General features: G+C 46.4%; 5 protein-coding genes across 5 annotated transcripts in view; 3 read left to right on the top strand and 2 right to left on the bottom strand.

Moving 5' to 3' along the window:
* Positions 1-3,544, top strand: part of LOC143011342 (anthrax toxin receptor 2-like) — a 54,562-nt gene extending 51,018 nt beyond the window's left edge. Inside the window, exon 18 of the mRNA XM_076164181.1 lies at positions 3,532-3,544. The gene's annotated coding sequence lies outside the window, so the exon portion shown is untranslated. The remainder of the gene's footprint in view (positions 1-3,531) is intronic.
* On the bottom strand, positions 744-8,575 carry LOC143011341 (sorting nexin-18-like). Its single transcript, XM_076164179.1, has 4 exons — positions 7,299-8,575; positions 5,240-5,533; positions 4,774-5,156; positions 744-1,385 (listed from the first exon to the last, which is right to left on the bottom strand). Exons 1-4 carry the CDS (start codon positions 8,039-8,041, stop codon positions 1,159-1,161), a joined length of 1,647 nt encoding a protein of 548 aa, XP_076020294.1. The 5' UTR covers positions 8,042-8,575; the 3' UTR covers positions 744-1,158.
* Positions 8,576-9,539: 964 nt separating this feature from the next.
* kiaa1958 (KIAA1958 ortholog) lies at positions 9,540-12,564 on the top strand. The gene is made up of 6 exons (XM_076163665.1): positions 9,540-9,742; positions 10,461-10,778; positions 10,875-11,391; positions 11,493-11,666; positions 11,808-11,999; positions 12,237-12,564. The coding sequence occupies exons 2-6, from the start codon at positions 10,470-10,472 to the stop codon at positions 12,542-12,544; spliced, it is 1,500 nt and encodes a 499-aa protein (XP_076019780.1). The 5' UTR covers positions 9,540-9,742; positions 10,461-10,469; the 3' UTR covers positions 12,545-12,564.
* Positions 12,565-13,256: 692 nt separating this feature from the next.
* On the bottom strand, positions 13,257-15,349 carry inip (ints3 and nabp interacting protein). Its single transcript, XM_076163670.1, has 4 exons — positions 14,901-15,349; positions 14,214-14,310; positions 14,033-14,120; positions 13,257-13,761 (listed from the first exon to the last, which is right to left on the bottom strand). The coding sequence occupies exons 1-4, from the start codon at positions 14,923-14,925 to the stop codon at positions 13,663-13,665; spliced, it is 309 nt and encodes a 102-aa protein (XP_076019785.1). The 5' UTR covers positions 14,926-15,349; the 3' UTR covers positions 13,257-13,662.
* A 383-nt stretch (positions 15,350-15,732) lies between these two features.
* snx30 (sorting nexin family member 30) lies at positions 15,733-24,534 on the top strand. Its single transcript, XM_076163667.1, has 9 exons — positions 15,733-16,044; positions 17,758-17,973; positions 18,625-18,735; positions 18,853-19,011; positions 19,963-20,152; positions 20,790-20,992; positions 21,356-21,445; positions 21,614-21,766; positions 21,989-24,534. The coding sequence occupies exons 1-9, from the start codon at positions 15,910-15,912 to the stop codon at positions 22,064-22,066; spliced, it is 1,335 nt and encodes a 444-aa protein (XP_076019782.1). The 5' UTR covers positions 15,733-15,909; the 3' UTR covers positions 22,067-24,534.
* Positions 24,535-24,646: the final 112 nt, after the last annotated feature.

Raw genomic sequence — 24,646 nt, forward strand, 5'->3', positions numbered from 1 at the left:
TGAGCTTCTCTCAGCATGTTTGACACTTGTTCATGTTGTAAACCCTTGCACATTAAATTTATAGGCGCCGCTCTCTCCCTCAGATCCCATTTAATCAGTACAAGACATGAAAATCTCTCCAAAATATCATTTATAGAGCTAAAACACCCTTTTATTTGGTCTATTATCCTGTTTATCAAACAGATTCTGCTCCTTAATTCATTGAAAAGGGCAACAATCATTCACCAAAGGCAGAGATATGGAAACTGGAGTTGATTGGCTTAACGAGGGGCAGCTGGGTTATAAAGCGCTTGGAGTGATTATCTTTAAACTGGAAAACCCAACAATGTTTGACCTGCAAAACTAGTAAAAGAAAAAAGTAAAAGACAAATTTCTCCCTCAGGCATCAGTGAAAAAAATCCCAATGAAGCAAGCATCAAATCGGATGAAAAAGAAATCAGTGGGAGTAAAATACAAAAGAATACAAGGCTTTGAAATGATAATACTTAAATATGGGACAGTATCTGGTTTCAGCGATCAGAAGTGGCTTAATTCTCAAACCGGGGTAACAATTCCACGTCTAAACTGATGGAAAAGTAGCAGATTCTTCCAATATTTGCTTCTTCCCACATTCACAATCAATCACGTCCGTACCACTATCAGATCCCATGAAAACAACAACAACAACAACAACACTGAGTCCCGGGGCATTTGAGTACAAAGAACCACAACAAGTAACCTTCTGAAAGCGTGAAAGCATCCAGTTTTCAATTGCTTTGTGTTTGGAGTTTAATCTGGGTGAACGTGTCTCCTTCCCAAGATGGTGGGAGGTTTTCCTTTGACGGGAGCAGATCACATGACTAATCCGGGAATGGAGAGGCAGCCCCGCGAGAGCAGCTGGTTTTAATATCTGCCACAGTCCTGCTGAGTTGCAGGACGTGCCTCAAGCCTCGGTACAATCCCTGCGACTGGTGCATCCATCACTTCTGTCCGGATATTCCAAGAAATTCTCATTCCAGAGCCCGTTAAAGCAATTCTTTGAGGTTTTCTCCCCTACAGGACATTCATCTGCTGTTCCATTATAGGACAAACAGGACCCATCAAATGTCCCTCCGTCCTCTTCCCTCGATGCCTTGCCCTCCCTCGTCTCCTCGTCCTCCCTCGTCTTGTCACTTGTTTCTACTGCTCGTCGTCGTATTTCTGCAGCGCGTCCTGCAGTTTGGAGGTGATCTTCTGGAAGAAGCTGATCTGCTGACTGAGGTGGTGCTGCATCTGTGAGCGGAAGTCCCGTACGCGTGTGCGGTGGAAGTGCTGGATCTCGGCGAGCGTGGCGCAGGAGATGATGTTGCAGCGGTCTCGTAAGTCTCCTTCCTGTTGCGGGCAGTCTTTTACCTTGGTGAGAGCACCTGGAGGAGGAGATGGAAGGAGGCAAAGACGGCCTTAATACGGATAACAAATGCGACATGTCTTTAACACCTGAAACTGAATTCATAGATGAGCCTTGCTAGCATCACGTAGGAAATGCTCACCAGAAGAAAAAAGACCCATACAGTTCAATTTTACAAATAAATAAATTGTTTATGATTTCCTGACAATAGTTTAGGCCAAAAGAACAGCAGGAGCCATAAGTTTAGTAGCTGTAGCAGACTTATCATGCTAATATTAGCATTAAAACAGAAGCCTAAGCTCAGCTAAAGATGATGAAGTACAGCTGAGACCTGAAGCTAAAAACGCATAAAGGCTCCGCCTACGTGACATTGCATTACACTAGCATGGCCCAACTACGCTTAAGCATTCATGCTAATATTGGTATGCCAAGACTCCTACAGCTACCAACATTGTGCCTTGTGGCGTAGCTATCGACCATTTTCTCAGGAAAACGCACATTCATGTGTTCAGTTTGCTGACAGAGACAGATAAACGAATTAAAGGATGAGTTCATTCATAAAAATGTATCACATTACATATAATCAAAGTTTGAACATGCATGTAAGCTCCTCATTCATCAAGGACACACAGACTGACACTGTGATTCAGTACATGTAGTTTAGCATGACTAAGCGCTGAGAGAGCAGCATTTGGGCGGGCTCATGAGACGAGTCAGAGGAAGTCAGAGGAACACCAGAAAAGGCTGAATGTGGAAGAAACGATGAGGAACTCAGGCAGCACAGTCAGGTTTCACTCGGCTTCCTGACCTCATGCCACCCCCCGACCCCCCGTCTTAAACACGGGGGGTGGGAAGCTTGATCTCTTTCTTGCTAACTCAGTCACACATACACACTAAACAAAGTCACACCGTACCTGCACACAACTAAACTGAAATGATCCTGGACTTTGCTCTGCTAGCTGCCAAGGCGATTACAAGGCTGTAATCTGAACTCTTGTACTTCTTGCCTGGTGGGAAACTTGTTCAGTTCCAAACAATTAAGAAACCGCCCCCTCCTCCCATCTCTGCATCGCCAGGAGGAAGGAGGGAAAGAGGGAAGGAGGGAGAAAAAAAAGGCCAGGAGGAGGAGGGGAAACTAATCCCGGGACTGCTCTGTTTTGCATTCCAACAGTCCCAGGGCAACACAGGACAAGAGGCCCAGGAATCTCTGCTCATTCAAATCAGATGTAGCCTCAGCGGCCCACCGCCTGAGCAAAGCAGACACACACACACACACACACACACACACATTTAAGTCAAACGTGCTATCCGCTATAAGATCCCAGAAGATGGTTGTTTCAGTTGAACTGTGTTGCGAAACAGCCATGGTTTTTTTTTGTAATTCGGCCGGTCTGGAATGGCTCTGGAATATATGTCGATTTCATGGAATGTAGTCGACCGAATGCAGTTGAGTGAGAAGTGCAGTTGTGTCAGAACAGAGTCATCCCAGGGTTAAATGAGTTAGAGCAGATTCCAGAGAATTCTCCCCAAATCGACTATGGCCACGAACGCACAAAAAGCAGAAGAAACTTGTTCTAACCATCCAGACTCCTCCTGTACTTTCAGACATCTATCATCTTGGACCAATCACATCATCGACCATGTTCAGGGTTTATTTCAATGAACCTTGAGCTCACAATGGCCATTGAACAATCATATTTCTTATCACTCCGTCAGTACTCCACACTAGGAAACTAGAAACACCCTAACAGAGCTTAAGAGGAATGACAAGCAGCTGTAACATTACCTGACACTTGTTACGTTTGAGTTATTTATCATCAATTTGTGGATTTTGGTAACTGACGATGAGCTTTTGTCACACTTAACAGACAAAATGCTTGATTAATAAAGTATAGTATAATCAGTAGATGAATGGAAACTAGAGGGAAGGCTACAATTTCCAGGTTCAAGTAATCAATGTACCTTTAAATGTATTACAACAGGAAGCACAACAACATATACAGCCAGGTTCAAAACAATGTGTTATTTGTCAATCGCAAAGTAGGTGAGGTCATGTCGGTGTGAGGGACTATTGGGATTCAGTCTGTGTGCTCTTCGCTCTCAGCTGTTTTTGTATGTAGACAACAGAGCTCAGGCGACTATAGAAACGGTGCCTCTAGGTTTGGCAAACGTCAGGACTTAGTGTGCCAGCAACAACTCCCTCCTCCCAACCTGCGGGGAGCTAACGAGCTAACTCCCCTGTGCGCCCCCCCCTGTACATGCGTGTTTGCGTGTTCCTCTTTGTGTGTGTGTGTGTGTGTGTGTGTGTGTGTGTGTGTGCGTGTGCGTGTGTGTGTGTGTTCAGCGTGCTCGGCTTCCCTGGAGTTTTAGTGGATCGCGAGGCCGGTTTCATTCTTCGACCCAGATTGTCATAGCGATGCGGTAATAGAAAACACATGTTGGGAGTTTGTTGGAAAACTCACAAACTGTGGCTCTTTGTGCGCTGACAGCCTTTGTATTGACATGAGGACTAGTTGGGAAAGCTGCAGGGTGCACAACTTTCACAAACATCACTAATGAGGGAGAGAGAGAGAGAGAGAGAGGGAGAGAGGACTGACCCCGCCTGTGCACAATTTCCTGCATTTCTCTGCACAATAGAGGAGAACAATCTGACCCTGCAATCATGGAGGATTGGATGGTTCACTTATTGTAACTGGTTGCTGTAGCTTTGCTCCCTTTTATCATATGGGAGTTTGACTCTTTTATTCATTGTACTAAATAAAAATTTAGATTAATAAGATATTCCCAATGTTGGTCATTCCATGTGTTCTGGTTGTTGCTCCGGTTGTTCTCTTTTTGGGATGAGGAACAAAGAAGCTGATGACTAATGAGTCAGTCGTGCTTTAGTAATCTTGTATCTTGTCTGGATAAGGACATTTATGAAGTGAGTGACATAATGGTGTCTGTCTGACTCATGCTGGAGTTTGAAACTTCCTGTGCTAACAGTTTCTTTGTGCGTCTTCACACCTTTTCAGTCACTACTTCTGCAATGGCCAAGTGGGTCGGCCATTTTGGTTTCGCTTCCTTTCCTTTGTTAACTCACAGACACAGACACACTCATGTCTGACTGTACATGTTTCCTTATCAGTATGGTTTCTTGTTTTGACTTGTTTTGACTGTTACATAGTATTGGCTGTACAATTATTGCTGTTGAATAGATCTTGATATTGTATTGTGGTATTATAACAAGAGGTTTCCTGGTTGCTTTTGTGCCATTCGAATGTTCTCTGCCAGGGCAATCACATTACTCAGACAATGTTCAGACAATAATTTAACAAAATTCCCTTTGGCTGCAAAATTCATAATTCATGGAAAACCATTGCTAAGGCTTGATCAGTAATCAGTGATGCTAATGACATCTTCCTCACCTTTCTGCACATGGATGATGTCAGGGAAATTGGCCAGATGACCCCTGTAAAGGTCCAGCAGGTCAGAAATAGGATCCAGGTCCTGGCGTGGCTGCTCGGCGAAATACTCCCCAATGGCCTCGTAGGCATCGCCGGTGTAGGAGATGGCTTGGTTCAGGCCGACCGAGTAGGTCTGCAGGTCCAATTCAAACGCCTGTGACAGCAGTTTGAAGGACTGGCCGACCTTCTGGTACTCCTTTTTGAACCCTGTGATCTGTTTGCGAGCGAACTCGTTGATGGTTGCGTTCACCACCACGCTGTTCTCGTCCATCTTCTTGGTGAATGTCTTGAAGCCTTCAATCTTGGTCTCGACTTCCTGAAGATCCAGCGGGACGGCAGGTGTGCTGACGGGCAAAAGAGACAGATCAGCATTCAATTTTCAAGACTCCAACCAGTTCTTTCTCTATTAACAACCTCGGGCTCTTACCTGATGGTGAGGAAGAAGTTGACCCCGACCAGCTCGTCCCTCTCTGCTTTCCTCTTGCCCAGTTTCCAGGCTTTTTCGTCGACCCCGCATGTTAGGAAATGCTGGAAAACATCACAGTGTGCAAGCACGGGGTGGCTGGTCATGTGATTCATCCACCAGATCAGACCTTTCCGTCGCTTGGAGATGAAGTCCTCCTCGAAGCGACCCGTGGCCTGCTTCTCTGGCAGGTGAGGCACTGAGATGACAGGGAAACGCTCCACCAGGCGAGCGTACAGCCAGTCGAAATGTTTATACCTGCAGTGACAGAAGCAGAGGGAGATAAAGAGGATGAGATGAAGATGAAGAGGAGATGAAGAGGAGTTACTCTAAGAAAGAAGAGGCGATGCATGACTGTGAAAGAGTAGGTGACATCATTCTGAGGGTAAGGAATGACATAATAGGGCTATGATACACTAAGCATAATGTATATTTTGAATGCAACAGCGCAGGATGATGCAAGCAGGAACCGTGAAGGTTGACTGATAAGTTCTAAGCCAGAAGCACAGATCACAGAGGGATATTTGGGCAAAGAACATCTGAACAGGCCAAATCAGGTTAGTAGGATGGTTGCTACACTAAGTTAAAGCCACACCATCTCTGTCTATCTTGCACACAAGACATGAATACATCTGGAACTTTCACATCATCACTTCTGGGATTTCTTTGGCACTAGAAGTCGTTTTATTGCCTCAGGAGAGAGATAAGAGGTCTTGCTCAATTCCACATATGCCAGTCTCAGATCTTGTCAATCAGCACTTCTAAAGTTAGATGCAGTCGGGGCTGCAAGGAGCGCTTGATGTTCCTGTCACGAGTTACCTAAAGAGAGACACATCACTAGAAGACAAACACATTGTGCCTAAAGCATCCTTGTCAATACCCAATGCAAACATTTGCAGTCAAAGGGCATCTCCATAGCTGCACTTTAGTCACTCTAATGGCTTTTACTTTACTAAACACTAATGTATACGAGTCATGATTAATACATTATCCTAAGACGTTGACCCTTTTTTATGAGGCGCTGTAGCATGAACGAGTTTGTCTACTGTAACGACCCAGAGGACAATCAGGCCAGTGTTGGGAGTTATTGTGGGAGATTGTGGTGTGAAAGTCTACACACACTCCCAACAACCATCAGCTTTCGAAACTTGAGATTGATAACGGATATGACGGGATAACGTGGAGCAGTCAGAACATCCACAACTCCACACGAGGGACATTGTAACATGACGTAGTCTGACTGTAAACTGGAGTGTAAGAGGTTTTCTGATTCAAACAAAATGTCTTCTGACGTGGTAACGAGGTAAAGGGTGCAGAGGGAATGTCGGGAGGGAAAAAAACGGCCTATTCCTGAGAAACACAGCGGGCAAAAGGCCACAGTCTGCTGCTTTAGACGTTTTCATGAAACACTTACAGCCACAAAAAGGTTCCTATTCATAGAAATAATATTAAAGTACAAACGTTTATTGATGCAGGTATTGTTGCTACAAAGACTGAATCAGATTTATACAATATTCTACTGTACTAAATGACATTTTAAAGGGCAATTTTGAGGTCGTTTGTGTGTTTTTTCCATATTAAGACTTACATTTCCAAAAGAGAGAACGTAATAAAAATGTTCCTGTTTTCATGTGTGAAACCTTGTAAACTCAGCCAAGACTGTATCTCCACTTTTAAACTTTTTATTATTTGGGTTACCAACATCAAACACTCTAACTGGTGATACAATTTGGACCGCACTCATGTAACTCCACCTACCAGACACATATGCATGAATCATTTAACACTAACTTTTACTTTGCATGCATGACTGAGTACATTTTACTGATGTCGTCTCAATGAGTGATCATTCAGAATGCAGGACTTATGCATCTTAGGGCTATACTACTACAATTGGGATTTTCCTGCAGTGATGGGGGGATCGTAGAGTGACAACAAGCCCATTCCTGAAACCCCGAGAGGAAGAGGAGGAGGAAGCAGAAGCAGCAGAGGAAGAAGAGAAGTGAAAGGAGACGGCCTGTACCTGCGGTTGACCTGCACACTGGTCTGGCTCGGGGTCAGGCCGTAGGACATGTAGCTCTTCATGCCTTTGAACTTGGTCTGCTTGGTGGGGTCGTCGACGGTGCAGGTGAAGGGGTAGGGGTCCTCCTGCCACTCGGGCCCGTGCATCCCCACCACCACGCAGATCTTGTACCCATCCTTCACGAAGGCCGAGGCCTCCCCGAGGAGGAAGGCCTCCCCTCCGGACTTGACGAAGGTGGAGAACCTGTTGAGGTTCCTCCCCACCGTGGCCGAGCTCTTGGCCTGCTGCTGGGCGGTCCCGCGTCGCCCGGGCAACGAGGTGGTCACCGGGTACATGGGCCCCCCGACTCTGTGACCCTGGGCCTCACTGCCGGGCGTGGAGCCTTCGTCCCAGTCGTCGTCCCAGTCATCATCGCTGGTGGTGTAGAAGCTGCTCCCTGTGACCGTGCCGGCCCCAGGGCCCCTCTGGGAGACCGGGGACGTGTAGGCGGCATGGACGGGGGACGCTGCTTTGGCTTTGGGTGAGGAGACGCCATTGTTGTTGGTTTTGGAAACGCTCTGGTCCTTGATGATCTCCACATATGAGGCTGGGAAGAGGCCGACCTGCCCTTTGCTGTTCTCCCCCTCCAACCAGCCCTCCAGCTCCTTCTCACTGTACAGAGTCACCAGCTCACTCTCTGTTATGGAGATCTCCCCTGGGTTCTCAGAGCTGAAGTCATACAGCACTCTTGCCTTCAAAGACATAGTTGAGCCTCTTTTATGTGTCTCCCCCCTCCTGAATGACCCTCAGAGAGCAGCTCCTCTTACTCTTCTCCCCTGATCAGACTGGGCTCTTCTCTCAGGGCTGCTGCTCCACAAACTCAAACAGCCTTGTGTCCATATGTGAGAAAGCAGAAGGAGCAACAGTCTGGCTCGTATCCGACACCCACCTCCTCTCCGCGGGTTCAAATATCATTAGTTTCCATGCAAGAACTTAATCCAAGTCGGTGTGGAGGGAGAGAGAAACAAAAACGCCAAAGTAAAGCAGCTTTTACATGTTATTCTCTCTCCGCTGAGGGGAATCGAGCAGATGCCGGCTGAATTCGAGCCTTGACAAAAGCATCCGGTAGGTTCTAATTCCTTCTTTTCTCGGCAGCAGAGCAGATAAGCTCCGGGTGTAAAGTCCTTCTTCTCCCCGCCTCGGATGCTTGTTCGCAGCGCCAGTCCGAACACGTAGATCAGAGGCTGAGTAACGGAGGGTGGAGCAATGCGGAGGCAGCAAGTTGAGTCAAGTCACTAAAAAGAAACAAAAAAAAACAAAAAAAGACACGCACACACACCCGAAACTCGCTTTAAAAACCACCAAGAGACGTCATCATAAGGCCATGGAGTGATTTCAAACCATGTCGTCAAGCATGTCGTCATGCAGGAAAGAGATCAAAGTGACAATTTCTTTTCAAAAGGCTATAATTGATTTGTATTTAGTGTTTTCATAGATTAAATCAAGATAGTGCAGCAGAGAAGTGGTCAGACTTGTGTTTGGTTTCGCCTGCGGTTGATTCATTTCAGTGTTATAACCTTATAAGGAAACAAAAAGACCTCATTGTTACCATTTCAGCCAAATAAATCATTTTATTGGGCTCTTTGGCTTTTTCGGTCCAGGCTGCGTTTACACATCCAGCACTAGATTACATATTAATCACGGTAAAACAGTAGAATGAGGCTGGTGTTTAATGTATAGTGGTGCACGCCATGATCCTTAATGGAAACAACAATTTTTAAATTAACATTTTACACACTTGTAATGATAAACTTTCCAGTTCCCTCACAACTTTATTATGGGTTTACCACATAACCTACGGTCATTTTAGGGATTTTATTACAAAGTCCTAAGTGAACTGAGTGAACGTTTGCAGTTAACAACAACAATAACAAGCATCATTTGAGCACTATGAGAATAAATTGGATCTTATACATTTTACAACTTTAAACTTTTACAACCCTATGTGTATTTTAATATTTTCTTCTTCAATTAATATATTGTTATTATAGTAATATCACACTGTAGTATAATATTATTGTGAAAAGAGAAAGCATTTGAATGTATTATTTTAAAGTTATTTGAATAGAGATGGTTTGCCTTCAGTGTGCGTTTGCTCGTGTGAGCCGCTAGGTGTCACTGTTCCACTGCACATTCACTAGACTGACAGTTTTTCCTCCTGTCCGACGAGCGGCAGTAAATCAACACTGACGCTTTATCATCCACGACAGTCAACCTCCCAGACAAACAATCAAACAATAACAATGGAAACGCGGCGCAAATGATGTCGAAGATGATTTTGATCAAACATTCCCGGGGTCATAACATGTTCTGTTGCTTGACACGCGGAGTGAAATGAAGGTGTGAAGATGTGAAAGCAGCGTGGACTCGATAGCTGTTAAGGTTCATTAGTTAGAATACGGAAGGTAAATGTGAGACATGTTGTTGTTGTTGTTGCTGTTGCTGGTCTTTGTTCTCGTGAGGCGACGTGACTTGTGAGCTGTAAATTCAGTGCAGACAGTAAACATAGAATTGTTAGAGGCTGAATATGTTTGTTTGGAATGGGAGGTGGGATTGTAGCGGAATACAACGTGAGACTAATTACGAGACGATGCGTGTGTGAGAGTGTATGACGGAGAGAGGGAGAGATTTCAAGAACAAATATATACTGTACATGTAGACATTATAATTAAGATTCAATAGTGAACTAATCGAAATAATAATAATAATAAATATGAATATGAAATGACAATTGCACATATGTACAACTGTCAAAAGTGGCCGCTACAAATACACTCCAACGTTTAAGTCTGTTTTTATTCAAGCAAGAGCAAGGATAAATGTGTTGTTACTGATAAAATTTAGGATGAAAAATAAATAAAAAGTACAAAAAAACTACTACAGAAGAGACTCAATGGGAAATCTCTTCCAGCTGAGGAAAACAAATCACAGTTAAAAGTTGAACATGCAGGTGAAAGTGAACAACAACAAACTCAGAGTAAAATAAGTCCAGATTTACAAACAATAGGATAAAATAGAATAGACCCAACTGAATTATCTCGAAGGAAATGACTGAGTTATACTGAGAATACCGGCTCCTGCTTCTGTCCATGAGATGTACCTGCTTCTCTCTCTGTCCTGCAGGCGGGGATCATGTCCGACCCGGTTCAGACGACCTCTGACAGCCTGTGTGACCTCGTCCGCTGGGCTCACAGCCACGGCACAATCTGCAGCCTCATCCCCGGCCTTCATAACCTCGCTGCCCGTGGCTCCTATGGTAACGTCCTGATGACCCAGGCCGGCTCCCACGGTGTCGGCGGCACCGTCCCCGTTGCCACGTGGGGCTGCGGCGCCGGACACGCCTACCACTGGCCCTTCCGTCACCATGACAACAGCGGCCTGGGCTCAGCCAATCCCAACCAGAGTCGGGAGAAGTTCATGAGAGGGCGGCTATCCAATAAGGTAAAGCTGAGACATGAGGTGAACTGAGGTCATGTTCTTTGACGATATGATCTTGAGCTTTGGCCAGTGTGTGAATGTGCATCATCTCCTCCTCAGATGGTGGTGAGGGCGTCATGTGACCTCTCCTGTAGCGAACCAGCATCGGACGGGGAGGAGTTCAGCTGCCGACCGTTTGACATGGCAGGATGTGATTCCTCGGCCACAGATGAGGACGGCGACTACGAGCCGTGTCCGTCCAGGAAGAGAGTGGGGACCCCTGGTGTAGCAGGAGGATCAGCAGGAGTTACAGAGAAGAAGATTAAACAGGAAGCAACCTCAGGGGAGGATTATAACGCCAACATGGCGCGCACTGAGCACGGGGTGACGGATGCACAGGCTCAACAGGCATCGAACACACACTCTCGTCTCACACACACGCTGTCGCCTCACAAGCCGCTCTCACAGTGCCCCCGGACTCAATCCCAGTCCCGGGTGGATCATGGACCGGAGCTGGGATGTGAGGGGTTCATGGATCCAGAGATGGAGCTGCTAGGAGGAGGCAGCTGCGACAGAGGGACCAAAGAGCAGGCCACAGGACGCAGCTGCGCCACAGGGACCACAGACAAGACTTCAGGTTCAGCTTGAATGTGGCTGCTTATTGCTTTCTAAAAGATGCACAGGACAAGAGACATTTGGGTTATATCTTTGTGTGTGTGTGTGTGTGTGTGTGTGTAGGGGAGCACGGTGAGCTGGAGCAGTTGCGGGCGTTGCTGTGTGCGGAGCGCAGCCGGAACCAGCAGATGACTGAGACGATCTCCAGCCTGAAGCAGGACAAAGAGCTGCTGCAGAGTGAACTCACCAAGAAGGCCGAACTCATCTGTGACTTCCTGCAGGACAAACTGAGACCAGGTAAAGTTTCCTTCAAACACCAGAGAGGAAGATACAACTCAGCCGTTACTCACATCTCAGAATAAGAATTTAAATGGGGGAGGAAATGAAAAATCTTATTATTAGTAGAGGAAGAAGTCCACTTATCTGTTTGTATTCCAGAGAAGCGACTGCCTCGTCCCTCCAATCAGATGGAAGCAGGAAGTTCCCACGTGGTCTCTCTGGATGATGTCGCAGGGTTTGATTCACCGGCCCTCTTTGACTCTTTTGAGGAGGTGGAGCTTCATCCTCTGGATCACCACAGGACCGTGAAGAGCAAGAGGAGCCGCGATGGGGAAAACACACGTGTCAGGAGTGAGGGAGACACACACACACACACACACACACTGCCCACTGCCACAGATATCTGAGGGTCATTCAGGTGGAATTTGTTGTGCTTGTAAATGCACTTGAACGCACCATTACATACAGTATTCCTGTCAGGGAGGATTATTATTGTAGGTTTATGAAATATCAACACAATAGAGATGTGACTCACGTGTGTATGTACTCTATCCTGATGCATGCCTCTCATTGGCTCCTCCCCTCCAGTGAAGAACGTGGTGGGTGTGATCGCGCGCTACATGGCCGCCCTGCAGGAGTTCCGCCGCAGCGTCTCAATGAAAGTGGCCTTCGACCGGGTCGGCGTGGACCGCAACACCATCTCCCGCACGGCGGCCATCGCTGAGCTGAGCCTGGCCGCCCCGGAGGTGTTTCACGCTCTGGCACCGTGGGACGAGAAGGAGGAGACGCTGGCACATTACGCCCACCGATGCAGACAGGCGATGGACGACAACATCAAGGCCAAGATCAAAGCCATGAAGGCGAAAGGAGAGCTGCTGCCCATCGTGTCAAAGTGAAGGAGGAGCGCACAAATCATGCACTTCATCAAAAACACACGCACAAAATGATCAAACCTCCATTCTACTCCAGTGTTACAATCGATCGATAGTTCACGACACATTCCAGAAGTTATGTTATGAAGTGATTGTAATTCTGATGACAGCAGACGAGATGCAGCATAAGAGACTTTGAAAAAAAGACAATATGTTCAAGTTAAACACCAACAAACTACTCGGTCTGTTGTTTAAATGAGATGTAAGTGTGCGTCAACATGTGGCCTACAGAATCCCCAAGACTTGTGTTGCTATGGTTACTCACATCAGCACCAGGGATTGGTCTCGATTCTCATCTAGTTACAGCAAATGTAATAAAGACAATTTAAACAATCTTTCAAAATTCTGCAATACTGTGCACGTTAATCTCCAATCTAACAAGGTGATGTCATCAAACTAGCAAGCGATGGCATCAAACTAATACAGTGATGTCATCCAATAACAAAACTCCCAGTGATGTCACATTGATCCTTTATGGAATAAGGATCACCCAGTTCCTCTTCTCTTCTCTTCCAATCGTCCGATCATAAATATTGATCAAGAAAAATGGAACAATGTTTTATTTATGGTGTTGAGTTCAGTCTGTAGACGCTGCTGGCGTGTTTACTGACAAACGGTGTTGAACAATAAACTCTTACAATGAAATCCCATCATGACTTCAAGAATGCAATGGATGCACCGTTAGATTTTATATTTTATTATCAGAATATCCATATAAATCAATTACAAATGTAAAAATCCTCACAACCTACGGTGCGTTAGAATGGAGAGCCACACAGTGCAGTGACACACGACATCACAGGGATTTATGTCTGTCGGCTCTTTCAGCTCCAGGACTGAACTGGGATGTTTTTGATTGTTAACTTAATTCCCATCCAGGAAAAATGTAAAAGTGATGGATCCACATTCCTGTGAGTTTGTTTAAAACGCGACATTTTTGCAAACAACCGTGCGTTCTGTCGCTCATCGTCAGAGAAATGTGAAAGGGATAAGAAACAGACAGATGTGGCTTTGATGCGTTCTGTGATTTCTTTTGCAAAGTTTCATCTTCATCTCGCACCGGAGACTCGGCAGGTGAAAGGTCAAGACTCAGGCTCCAGCCGGGGAAGCACGGGGAGGATGAGGTTCCCGAAGGAAGAGTCCTGAGTGATGAAGAAACCCGACGAGTGGGTGTGCGCATGCTGCAAAGAGAACAAACAATGTTTAGGGTGAACAATGATGAGGACATTAAAGGATAATGAGGACAAGCATAGAGGAGGAGGTTGTAGTAGTGTAACAGCTGACGTACACTAACAGAACACAGCTCGTGTCTATGCGGGTATTGACCCAGGTAGCTGGCGCCGTGCCGAGGTGAGTGGGCAGGACGCGCTGTCTGCCGTCAGCACTCCTGTACTACTAATTTACAGGGTAAGAGTTGTTGTGTGCGTGTGTGTGTGTGTGTGTGTGTATTACCTGCAGGGCCGTCTTCATTTGGGCGGCGATGTGCTGCTGCTCTGCATTGTCTCTGAACTCCTTCAGATTAGGCCTGGAGAGAGGGACACTAGAGGGGAGGAGAGGAGTGAATCAAGTATGTTAACATGTCACTTACTGCAGTGTGTCCATACAACTATAACTCTTAAGATCTTATATCCACCTGGCTCCAGGATTATTTATGGACTGATTCTGCATTAGGCGTTTCTTCTCCTTATCCAGCTCGGCCAGGATCGCTACCCGCGTCTTATTCTGAAAAACTGAATAGAGAGAGAGAGAAAGAAAGAAATCATTACAACAATTAAAGCTCAATGAATCTTCTGAATTCCCAAATAGAAATATGTTTTATCTGCACGTGCAAGTCCACAGTGATATCACACAATCAGCAAACAGCCCAGAGAAGCACCCAGACGTTACTACTCGATAGCAATCTATGTAATCTAATTCAGTTAAAAAGCCAGAGGAAAACACTTTCTGAATCAGCATTGAACATATTAGCATCGAGCTGAGCGTATATCTTCATGCAGAGTAGCTTTTAGAGGCTTTTTCACGCTTTGTTTTATAGATTGTGGCTGTGTGTGTGTGTCTACTGGGAAGTGGAAGGCAAATATCACTAGACCCCACAATGCATTACTGTTAAGTATGCAGCAACAAGACAGGAAGTTCATCTTTTCTGGAGAAACATATAATTCTATTAATGCAAAATCAAACAAGGAAAAGGAAACTCTTATTCCAATTGCGGGAGGGGGGGGGGGGGGGTGTCCCTGGATTGTCTATCTGCGCCCCTGGGGCAGAAATGCAGTGAATAGCGCCGGTCAGAATAGCTGAAAACAGTAAAACTCGGTATTACCTTGTCCCGGGGTATTCGTAGCCATTTAAGTTGAGTCAGCAGGAGGAAGAGGAGGAGGTCAAAGCGGAAGAAGGTGTTTTATTGAGAGTAAATGCTCTCTTTTGTTTGTGTTTACTCCGGACAGGCGGCTAACGCTGCTACCTGCTCCGGTGAGCGAATAATGTCTCTACGGATGACAGAGCGAACATGAAGCTGCACTGGTGGAGCTACACTGGACTGTAGCGCCGAACACTACACCGCTACACCGCTACAAGGGTAACTGAGAGGTAAAAACACTCTTAAAACACACTGGCTCATGTGCGGCGGAGGTCAGTGATCAGTCTGTGTGAATGTGTGTGTCCGGGCTGTCTGAGTTTAACACAGAGGGAAAGGAGGAGGTGTCACTCTGCTCGAGAATGACGGACCACAAAGTTATGAGACTCAGCGCTATAAATTTAAAAATATCGTTTGGAAATGTATCGTAGACACCTTTGAAAAACCCTTATACCTCATTAGGTCCCCGCGAATACACAACATATGTACTTATTCACATTTATCCCTACAAAATACTAGTATTGAAGAGGCCTGATGCACTCTGAAAATGGCTTTATGTCTTGCTAGAAACTCGCTGCCGGGTATTTTTAAAAGTTACAGTCATGAAAGTAACATGTTGCCAGTGGTACAATAAGAACAAATGTAAAATCCTTGTATTAATTTTCGAATTTCTCTGGTGTATTCAACCACACTATTCCAGTACGTAAACGCATCTTTTCACTAGACGATCTTCTCACGTTTCATTGGTTGTTCTGGGTCACGTGTCTCCTGTGTTTACTACCGGGTACGTATTTTTTTTACCTTCCGGAGCTGCGCGGTGCGTGTCAGCTGACAGCTGTGTAGCATCTCAGCCATAGAAGAAGACACGGACAGAATAAAACATCAATCTCGTCTCTTGACTGACCTCATCGGCCGCGGAGAACCGGGCAGCTGTTTCCTCCGACACCCGGCCCACGTCTCCCCGTCTCCCCGCAGCATGAGTGTCGGCGCTCCGAAAGGCCTGGCCAGCTCGGGGCAGAAGCCCATCGCCGAGATCCTCCACCCGCTGTCCGCCGCCGAGGAGACGCTCTCGCCGGTGCTCGATGTCACAGTTAGCGGCGGGAAGGACAAGGTAGGATCCGCTCAGGACTCACTGAGCTCCGGCCAGTGGCTCGGGGGAGAACCGGGAGAAGGAGAGAGGCTGAACTCGGAAAAAGTCGTTGAAGCTGAGTGTTTGTAGGCTGATATCAGTGTTTGTGTGCAGAATACAGTAAACTGATCTAAGTTTAGTGAAGGAAATGGAAGCAATGCGCCTTTTGGATCATATTGATTCTTTGTGTGTGTATCAATGTTGTATTGCCGATGATTGGAGGTCACAACTGAGCCTGTGTTTGGGTTTGCAAAATACAATTTCTCCGAAAAACAAAGCTAAATCAGTGTCCCGGTTTACACTCATTCACATAACACATGTGAGTGATGTGTTAAAGGCTGAAGTTGTGCTGCATTAGACCCAAGCTTACACACACAGGCTCCCAGTAATCAGATTCCCTTCCTACCTTCTTGAAAATATGATCTGATGTCAGTTTAATGGGGGAGGAAATTAGATGGAATACATTTAGTCTCTATTTGTGGGTTTTTCAGCTCGGCCTGCAGGGTCTGCTGTCACGATCAACCATGCATCATAAACACCAGACTCACTGCAGACAAGTTTGCAACCTGTTTGTGTGACCGTGTCGTCTGGATCCAAGAGCACAAATTCCAGCTTTGTCAATGAATTATTCGCTCAGGTCATTGTTTTATTAAACCTCCCTCGTGTCCCAAAGCACTAGTTTGGAGCCCCTGATTGAACATTAAACACACAACTCTAACCAATTAAACAGTCATGACACAGAAAGGATTTAAGTTTTTACAGCTTTAATTCTTTCGTTCACTTTACCTTTGAAGGGTCATTTTAAACTTTATTAGAGGTGGAATATTGGAATAAACAGACTGTTGCAGCATTTAAGCTTTTTTATTTTTTTATTTCACACTATTTCACTATCCAGTCTGGTATTACATTATTGATACTACATTGATTCGTCACACCGCTGCTTCTAAACCCCGGTTGGACTCTCAAACTACTTTCCTATGTTTCCCTGCTGTCCGTCTGAGCTCTGTGGTGCTGTGGTGATGATGATGATGCAACACAGTGCAATTATCTGAACTGTGATTATCAGTGCAGGTTAGAGCCTCAGTGTGAAAAGAGCACTCACACCGTCAGCTGTGTGTGTGCGCCTGTGTGGGTGTGTGAAAGTGAGCAAGGCGCTGCACTTCTCACTGATTGAAACGGGAAGTTACGCAAGTTGGCCATTTTACAACAAGAAACTTTGATTATCAGAGATTCCAGGAAGATAAACTCCACGTGATGATATATTTTGAGCTGTAAACTTCACCGGGATCTCATGTTAGATATATTACAATTCTAGAAACGCAAACACGCCCAAAAATATGCAAAAGAAATTTAAAAAAAGGTCAAATTTACTTTATGCGCTACTCTTAACTGAACGTCTGGAATGAAGTCTAGCATGTGGATACTATTATTGGATGTTGTTAGTCAGCATTTCTCAGAGTTATTGTTTCTCACATGACAGCTGTATAAACGTGTCCCTGTCTCTGTCTTGCCCATCATTCAGTTACAGAGATGAGAATAGAGGCGTTTGTGTCAGCGGATGCGTGGCAGCAGAGCCTCTATAAGAGCCTCATTGACACGCATAAACAACAACATCACCATCAGTGTCATTCTATCCACTCTTTGTTTGTAGCAGCTGAAATTTGACGTCATGTGATCTTTGCCCTCCCCGCGCAGGAAATGGGCCTGACCAACGGCACGCCGGTGGACCCGTCCAGTCCCGCCTCCGCCTCCTCACTGTTCAACAGGCTGCAGCTGGACGACGACTTGGAAGCGGAGGCGCGCGATCCCTACGCCGCCACGGAAACGCGTGACCTTTTCGTCACCGTCGACGACCCCAAGAAACACGTTTTCACCATGGAGACCTACATCACCTACAGAGTCTCCACCAAGGTCTGTTGTCGGCTGGTGTCATGGTAACGCTGTCTCACCTGGGCTTGATGGGAGATAATTGCAGTCAAGTCTTTGCCGTTCTGATTTAATACACCCGTGTGAAAACGAGTTGAGTGGAGTTGATGAAGAGTCTGGACCTTCATCTCTCCTGTTGGTAAACAGACTGTGAGGATCTCGCCGCCTCCGCTCTCTCTTTGACTGAACTGAACTTGTTATGACTTTTAGCGAGACGTCAGCTTTTTTTCCCCCCATCCTGTATTAAAAAGAAGAAGAATCGCTGCCGGGAGCTGTCAGCTGGCGTCATGGTGACAGTTGCTATGTGCACCGTGGCGCTTAGGCTCAGAGGGCCTTAGACAAATATCACAGCCGCATATGAAGGGATAGTGATAATTGAGTGTGTGTATGCGGGTAGAGGTGTGTGTGTGTGTGTGTGTGTGTGTGTGTGTGTGTGTGTGTGTGTGTGTGTGTGTGTGTGTGTGTGTGTGTGTGTGTGTGTGTGTGTGTGTGTGTGTGTGTGTGTGTGTGTGTGTGTGTGTGTGTGTGTGTGTGTGTGTGTGTGTGTGTGTGGTTGGCCTTTCTACGCTTCAATACTTTAATTCACGTTGAACTCAGATTTAACAAACGTGTGTGTGTGTGTGTGTGTTCCTGCAGACATCACGGATAGAGTTCGATCTCCCAGAGTACTGTGTGCGGCGGCGCTACCAGGACTTCGACTGGCTGAGGATCAAGTTGGAGGACAGCCAGCCGACCCACCTCATCCCTGTAGGTCTCTTGAGCTTCCTGTCCTCTCCTGCTTCCTGCTCATGAACACCTCATTTAAACCTCTCCTCTTCCGCTTCCCTCTTCCCTCTTCCCTCTTCCTCCTTCGTCGGTCCGCAGCCGTTACCAGAGAAGTTTGTGATGAAGAGCGTAGTGGATCGGTTCTCAGAGGAGTTTGTAGAGACGAGGATGAAGGCCCTGGACAAGTTCCTGAAGAGAGTGTCCGACCATCCCGTCCTCTCCTTCAACCCTCATCTAAACGCCTTCCTGTCTGCCAAGGTGAGGCCAGATCAAATCAAATCATAAAATACTAAATTCACTTCAATTTAATGACTGAATTTTGTACTTCAGTGGTCGTCGGTCACATGCTGGCCTCTGGGTCACTCACCTGCTTTTACTGTGTGTGTGTGTGTGTGTGTGTGTGTGTGTGTGTGTGTGTGTGTGTGTGTGTGTGTGTGTGTGTGTGTGTGTGTGTGTGTGTGTGTGTGTGTGTGTGTGTGTGTGTGTGTGTGTGTGTGTGTGTGTGTGTGTGTGTGTGTGTGTGTGTGTGTGTGTGTGTGTTTGTTTGTGTGTTGCGAGAGGATTTAACACTGTTTGAACTCCGAGGTCCACCTGTGCCAAGTGTCACAAATCTGAGACATCAGCATTGAATTGATTTGGAAAATTTGGAGGTGTGTGTGCGCGTGAAGCGTTTACACCTTCCTGGCCCTTCTCCTCCTGCAGAGAAAGTGATAATAAAGTGTCACCTGATTGATTTCCTGCCCTGAGGGTGAGCCTGAGCCTGCAGGGCCACAGAAACAGGACTGGAACCTGGCAGGGGGTCAACACTTTGCTCTACCACACTTAAGCAGAGCGTCCAGTATATTGGCTGACAGAGCGGCTTGAACTTCTGCCCAAAATGTCAGCGTGGGTAAAGTTATCTGCTTACAATAGACTTCTTTTTTACACGGGGACGGCAGGAGCCAGTCCATGTTATTGACTCAGTAAAGAGCCTGTTAAAGATTCACAGAGGTACACACTCTCTCTGCTCTGATATGCTTCCTTCATAAGTCTCCTCTTCCCTTCAGGCTGTTTGTTTGTTTGTCAGCCTATCCACCTCTAAATGAAAACAAACACGTGAGAATCACAAGAAGCTGAGGCTGATTACACAAGAATGCTGTCTCAGTGTGTGTGTGTGTGTGTGTGTGTGTGTGTGTGTTTTAATTCTTGCATGAATGTCTGTCACCGCAGGACCTGAACAAGCGCCAGGGTTTGGCCCTGCTGACCAAAGTGGGGGAGTCAGTGAAGCAGGTCGCCGGCGGCTACAAGCTGCGGGCGCGGCCGGCCGAGTTCTGCGCCATGGGCGAGTACCTGGACACCTTCAGCCAGAAACTTGGGACCATCGACCGCATCGCCCAGAGGATCCTCAAGGAACAGTCAGGTAGCAGACCAGTCGCTCCAGCTGCTCGTGTCTGACGTCTCCCATCGCTCGTTTCCTAGGTGACCGGTGTATTAATCCGTGAAATCGGCCTGCCGTTTTCCTGCAATAAAAAAACGTGCAAACTCCAGGTCCGTCAGACGGATGTTTGACACCCGCTGGCCAAACTCACGAGGGACAAAGGATTCTGTTAATGTGTGACGGCGAGTGTGAAAGTCACGTCACCGCCATCTGTTCAGGTTTGAGGTTAAAAGAAACATCCAGATCTGCAGTGTGAATAGAAGCTTCCAGAGGAGGAGACATGGAAACTAGAGGAACTGTAGATAACCCTGTGTGTGTGAGAGTGAGTGTGTGTAAAGCAAATGCCGTGCATTCCTGACTCTGCAGGCTGGACTTTAGCCACGGTCTCTCTCACGTCTTATTGACAGAGCGGAGCATGGCGATAGCTCCGTGTTCCCTGTGAGAGCTGAGGGAACAGATGAGCTCTGATTCTTTTCCCCTCAAGTTCACAAAGCAGCTTAGAGTTTATACAAATATTTGAATCTACTCTCCACATGTACGACTGTAATATTTATGAAACCCAACTTCCCAGATGCTAAACCGCCTCTGTCTGTCTGTCTGTCTGTCTGTCTGCGGTCAGAGTACCTGACTGAGCTTCGCGAGTACGGCGCCGTGTATTCCAGCTGGGCGGGGTCGGAGGAGGAGGAGCTTCAGCGGCCCCTGGAGGGCGTGGCCGGCTGCGTGAACACGTGCTGCGGCGGCATGGAGGACCTGAGCGACAACATGAGCCAGGACTTCCTGCCCGTCCTCAGGGAGTACGTCCTCTACATCGACTCCATGAAGGTGAGGAGGACGAGGCGGCGGGAAGCCGGCAGGAAAACAATAACCAAACAGGAACTTGATCATTGATTTATGAAGATATTTGTTTGATTGTGGCCTCACAGAGATTTTTGTTCCGCTGAGTCACCTTGAGAACCGTCAGAAGAGTTACACACGTTAAGCATTGTGTCACATCCTGTCTTCCCCCAGACACTAAATCAGCCTCTCTCTCTCTCTCTCTCTCTCTCTCTGTCTCTCTCTGTCTCTCTCTGTCTCTCTCTGTCTCTCTCTCCCCGCCCCCTCTCTCTGTCTCTCTCTCTCTCTCCCCCCCACCCCCCCCCTCCTGTATCGATTGTGTAACGGCTGATGTTTCTGGGTTGATTTCAGAACGTTTTGAGGAAGAGAGACCAGAGTCAAGCGGAGTACGAGGGACGACTGGAGGCTGCGGTTTTACGCAAACAGGAAGACAGAACGCCTGTAAGCTTCCTTCCCCTCCTCCACCTCCTCCTCTTGCCCCCTCATGGTTAGGGAACCGATGTCAGAATATCACCGACTCTCCCTCATGTGCTGTAACCAAACCCACCCCCCCCTGCGTAAATCCTGCCATCCAGGCCCTTGTAGTTGTAGCTCTCTGTCGCCCTCTAGGTGCCGGTGGAGGTGGAGAAGTGTCAGGACAAGTTGGAGTGTTTCAACGCCGACCTGAAGGCCGACTGGGAGCGCTGGCAGAGCAACAAGAGGCAAGACTTCAAGCAGCTGCTGACCGGCATGGCCGACAAGAACATCAACCACTACGAAAAGGTGGAGACGCATTGAGACTGTTTAATAATGTACAGCAGTGTGAGCAGGAGAAAAGCTGCAGAATCAGCAGAAAGAAGCCCAAAGCTGCTATGTGTGAACACCTGCCAAGACAAAGCTGGCATTTCCTGCATTTGTGGCTTTATTGCTCTAAATATTTCTCTTTTATCTCCTGTTTGTTTTCCCTCCCTTTTTGTCTCTCGGTCCGTCGCCGTCCTCCTGCAGAGCCAGGCAGCGTGGGAGTCGCTCATCACTCTCCTCCAGGACAAACAGACTGACGACAAAACGGACGAGACGGACTGAAACGTCGCCCCGTCCCTCTGCCACGGCGTCTCCGTCTCTGTCTCACACTTCACACACTCTCACTCATGCCAAGGAGAAAAAAAAGGACCAAGCAGACTTTGCTCCTGTTCTCCTGTACAGAGGAGAGTCGCCGTCGTCCTGACCTGAGGAGGAGGAGGTAAAGACAGTAAGCGCTCAAAGACGGCGGAGAAGGACGGGACGCCGACTATGTACAGACGGTTTCTTTTTGCCTTTTTTTTTTCTTATTGACTTTTTTCTATGTTGTATTTCCAGTTAACAGTCGGTTGCCACTTGGTCTTCGTTTAACCACAAACTCTGAAAGGACGCACGTCTGCCTGCGCTCCTCATTTTCATATCGGGGCCAAATGTGAAGCGTAGAGGGAGAATCATTATCATCATCATCCATCTTTAGTTTCAGCTGTAGGACAGTTCACATGAAGGCCCTGAAAGAACAAACAGGATTGGGTGACACTGAAACTCTTCAGTGAAGTAATAATGAACTTTATTGTCGTATTTAAAGCAATATGACGGGGATTTTCGGGGGGAGTTGTGTCCAAACTGGGTCGCTGATTTGGCACAATTTGGAGATATGATGCGTTAACTTACCAGGGCGTATTCCGTAAAAGTTAAAAATATAATTCACGAGGACACTTTTACCTGTAATGGTGGCGTGCAAGACTTTAATCTTTGCACTGTTGAAGAAATGGCAGGAGGGATCTGAAAGGTTCCTCATCCGAAGGGCAGCACCGTTGATTTTGCATGTTCTAATCTACTTCAAGGTAAACTCATGTAGCTTTAACCCCCGATTTCAATCCGATTGTGGCGTTTACAGCGTTTGACTCATTGCCGTGTAAACACCAGGCCATTATACATAAAGTAGCTCAAACTCGGACCAATGACCGGCGCAGACTCAGTCATGTGACATCATCCCAGGGCCACATTTGAAAAGGGTTCTGCATCCAGCCACACTTCTGTTTTTTTTTTACACTTTGAGGTGGAGACCCGTGTGTATGTTTCAGTCCTCCGCTCCCTGGTTGAAGCTCCACCCCTCAGTGCCTCGTCCCTTCTCTTCCTCTGCTTCTATGCCACATTTCTGAGGGCTGCCTACTGTGTAACCAAATGTGAGTTTTGAATGTAAGGAAGGACGAAATCCTGTTTTTGGGATCACCCCCCCCCCCCGAGCTTTAAGAGCAAAAGGAGAAGCGGCTCCTGTTCAGCCACAGCAAACTGCTCCACACCTGCACTGATTCATGCTGAGGAGTCACTCATATGGCAAAAACATCAGAGCGTTCAAGTCCAGATTCCAAAATCAAAGAACATCTGTATCACATTCACCTTAACACAAGAGCATAAAGGGCAATTCCGTCATAATTTGAGTTTGATTTGTCATTTTTACGTTTCTTCTTTCAGCAATTATCTCTCATCTACCGGAAGTTGTAAAAGCCGGTGATCATTTTCTTTCTGATTAACTTGCTGCCATATCGGAATTCCCTCAGAATTCCAATTGTTTTGATTCCCTGTAGAACACCGGGGATGCACTTCAGGAACAACCAGAGCCGCCACAGTTTGAGAACCGCTGATGATGACGTAATGAAGGCTGTAGTCTTTACTGACTGGATGAGTTTGGGTACTTGAGTCTGTTGTTGGTTTACAGCGTCAACGCTTCTGATGGTGTAAATGAAGTGGCTGCACTGAGCGGATGGAGCGTGTATATACGTTGGCATTATTCACATTTTGTTTGCTTTAAATCTATGCTTTATAATGACATTATATCTCTATATACAGCTGAATTGTATCTACCAGCTGAGTCTATTTTTGTATGAAGATGTTAGAGAGTTGAGTGCCGGGGGGGTTCCCCATAAGTGTCCACAAACACCTTTTGAAGGCCATTTTGATGCTTTTCAGGAACCCCAGAGGGAGTTCTGATCGTTAGTCTTTCGCCTGTTGTAGCCCCATCTGATACTGTGTGCCTGCTGATTTATTGTTGCACTACGTCCTCTAAACTTTGACAGGAAATGCTTCAGCCAGCGGCGACTCTGTGAAGCAGTTTTATGTCACAGTATAGAAATCTACTTCTGATTTTGCCATTTTTGTTTCCTTAAATGCTCAAATCGAATATTCCTAAGCCAAACGTCTCCGCTTTTCCCTCCCGTCTTCTTTGCGTTGGTTCACATACAAACGCAGAATACGGTTCTCATTTTTTGGAAAATAAATCCTGACCAATCAAATGTGTTTTTTTTATTAACAAATGATTCACGAAGGCCTGAATTAAGCCTCAGCCTTTCCTTTCTGGTCCTCCGCAGTGTATATGTTTACGTTCAGAGTTCTTATGTACATTTGGATGTGAAAATAATAACATGTAATTATAAATAAGCTTGTATATTGATGTTGTTTTGATGCAATTATCTTTACCTCAAATGATTTTTTGGATATATTGGACCAATAATAAAAAGGATGAATGCATTTGATCCTGGTGCCTGTTAGTTGATTTGGTGTCTGTATATGGGGTAAATTATATTTTAAAATCTAATTTGTATTGTGAAAGTATCTCATATAAACATCAGGCTGTAGATCTGGAAT

This window comes from Genypterus blacodes, unplaced genomic scaffold, assembly GCF_046128005.1.
Source record: "Genypterus blacodes isolate CSIRO-AG114 ecotype Tasmania unplaced genomic scaffold, CSIRO-AGI_Gbla_v1 ptg000133l_1, whole genome shotgun sequence".
Lineage (NCBI taxonomy): Eukaryota > Metazoa > Chordata > Actinopteri > Ophidiiformes > Ophidiidae > Genypterus > Genypterus blacodes.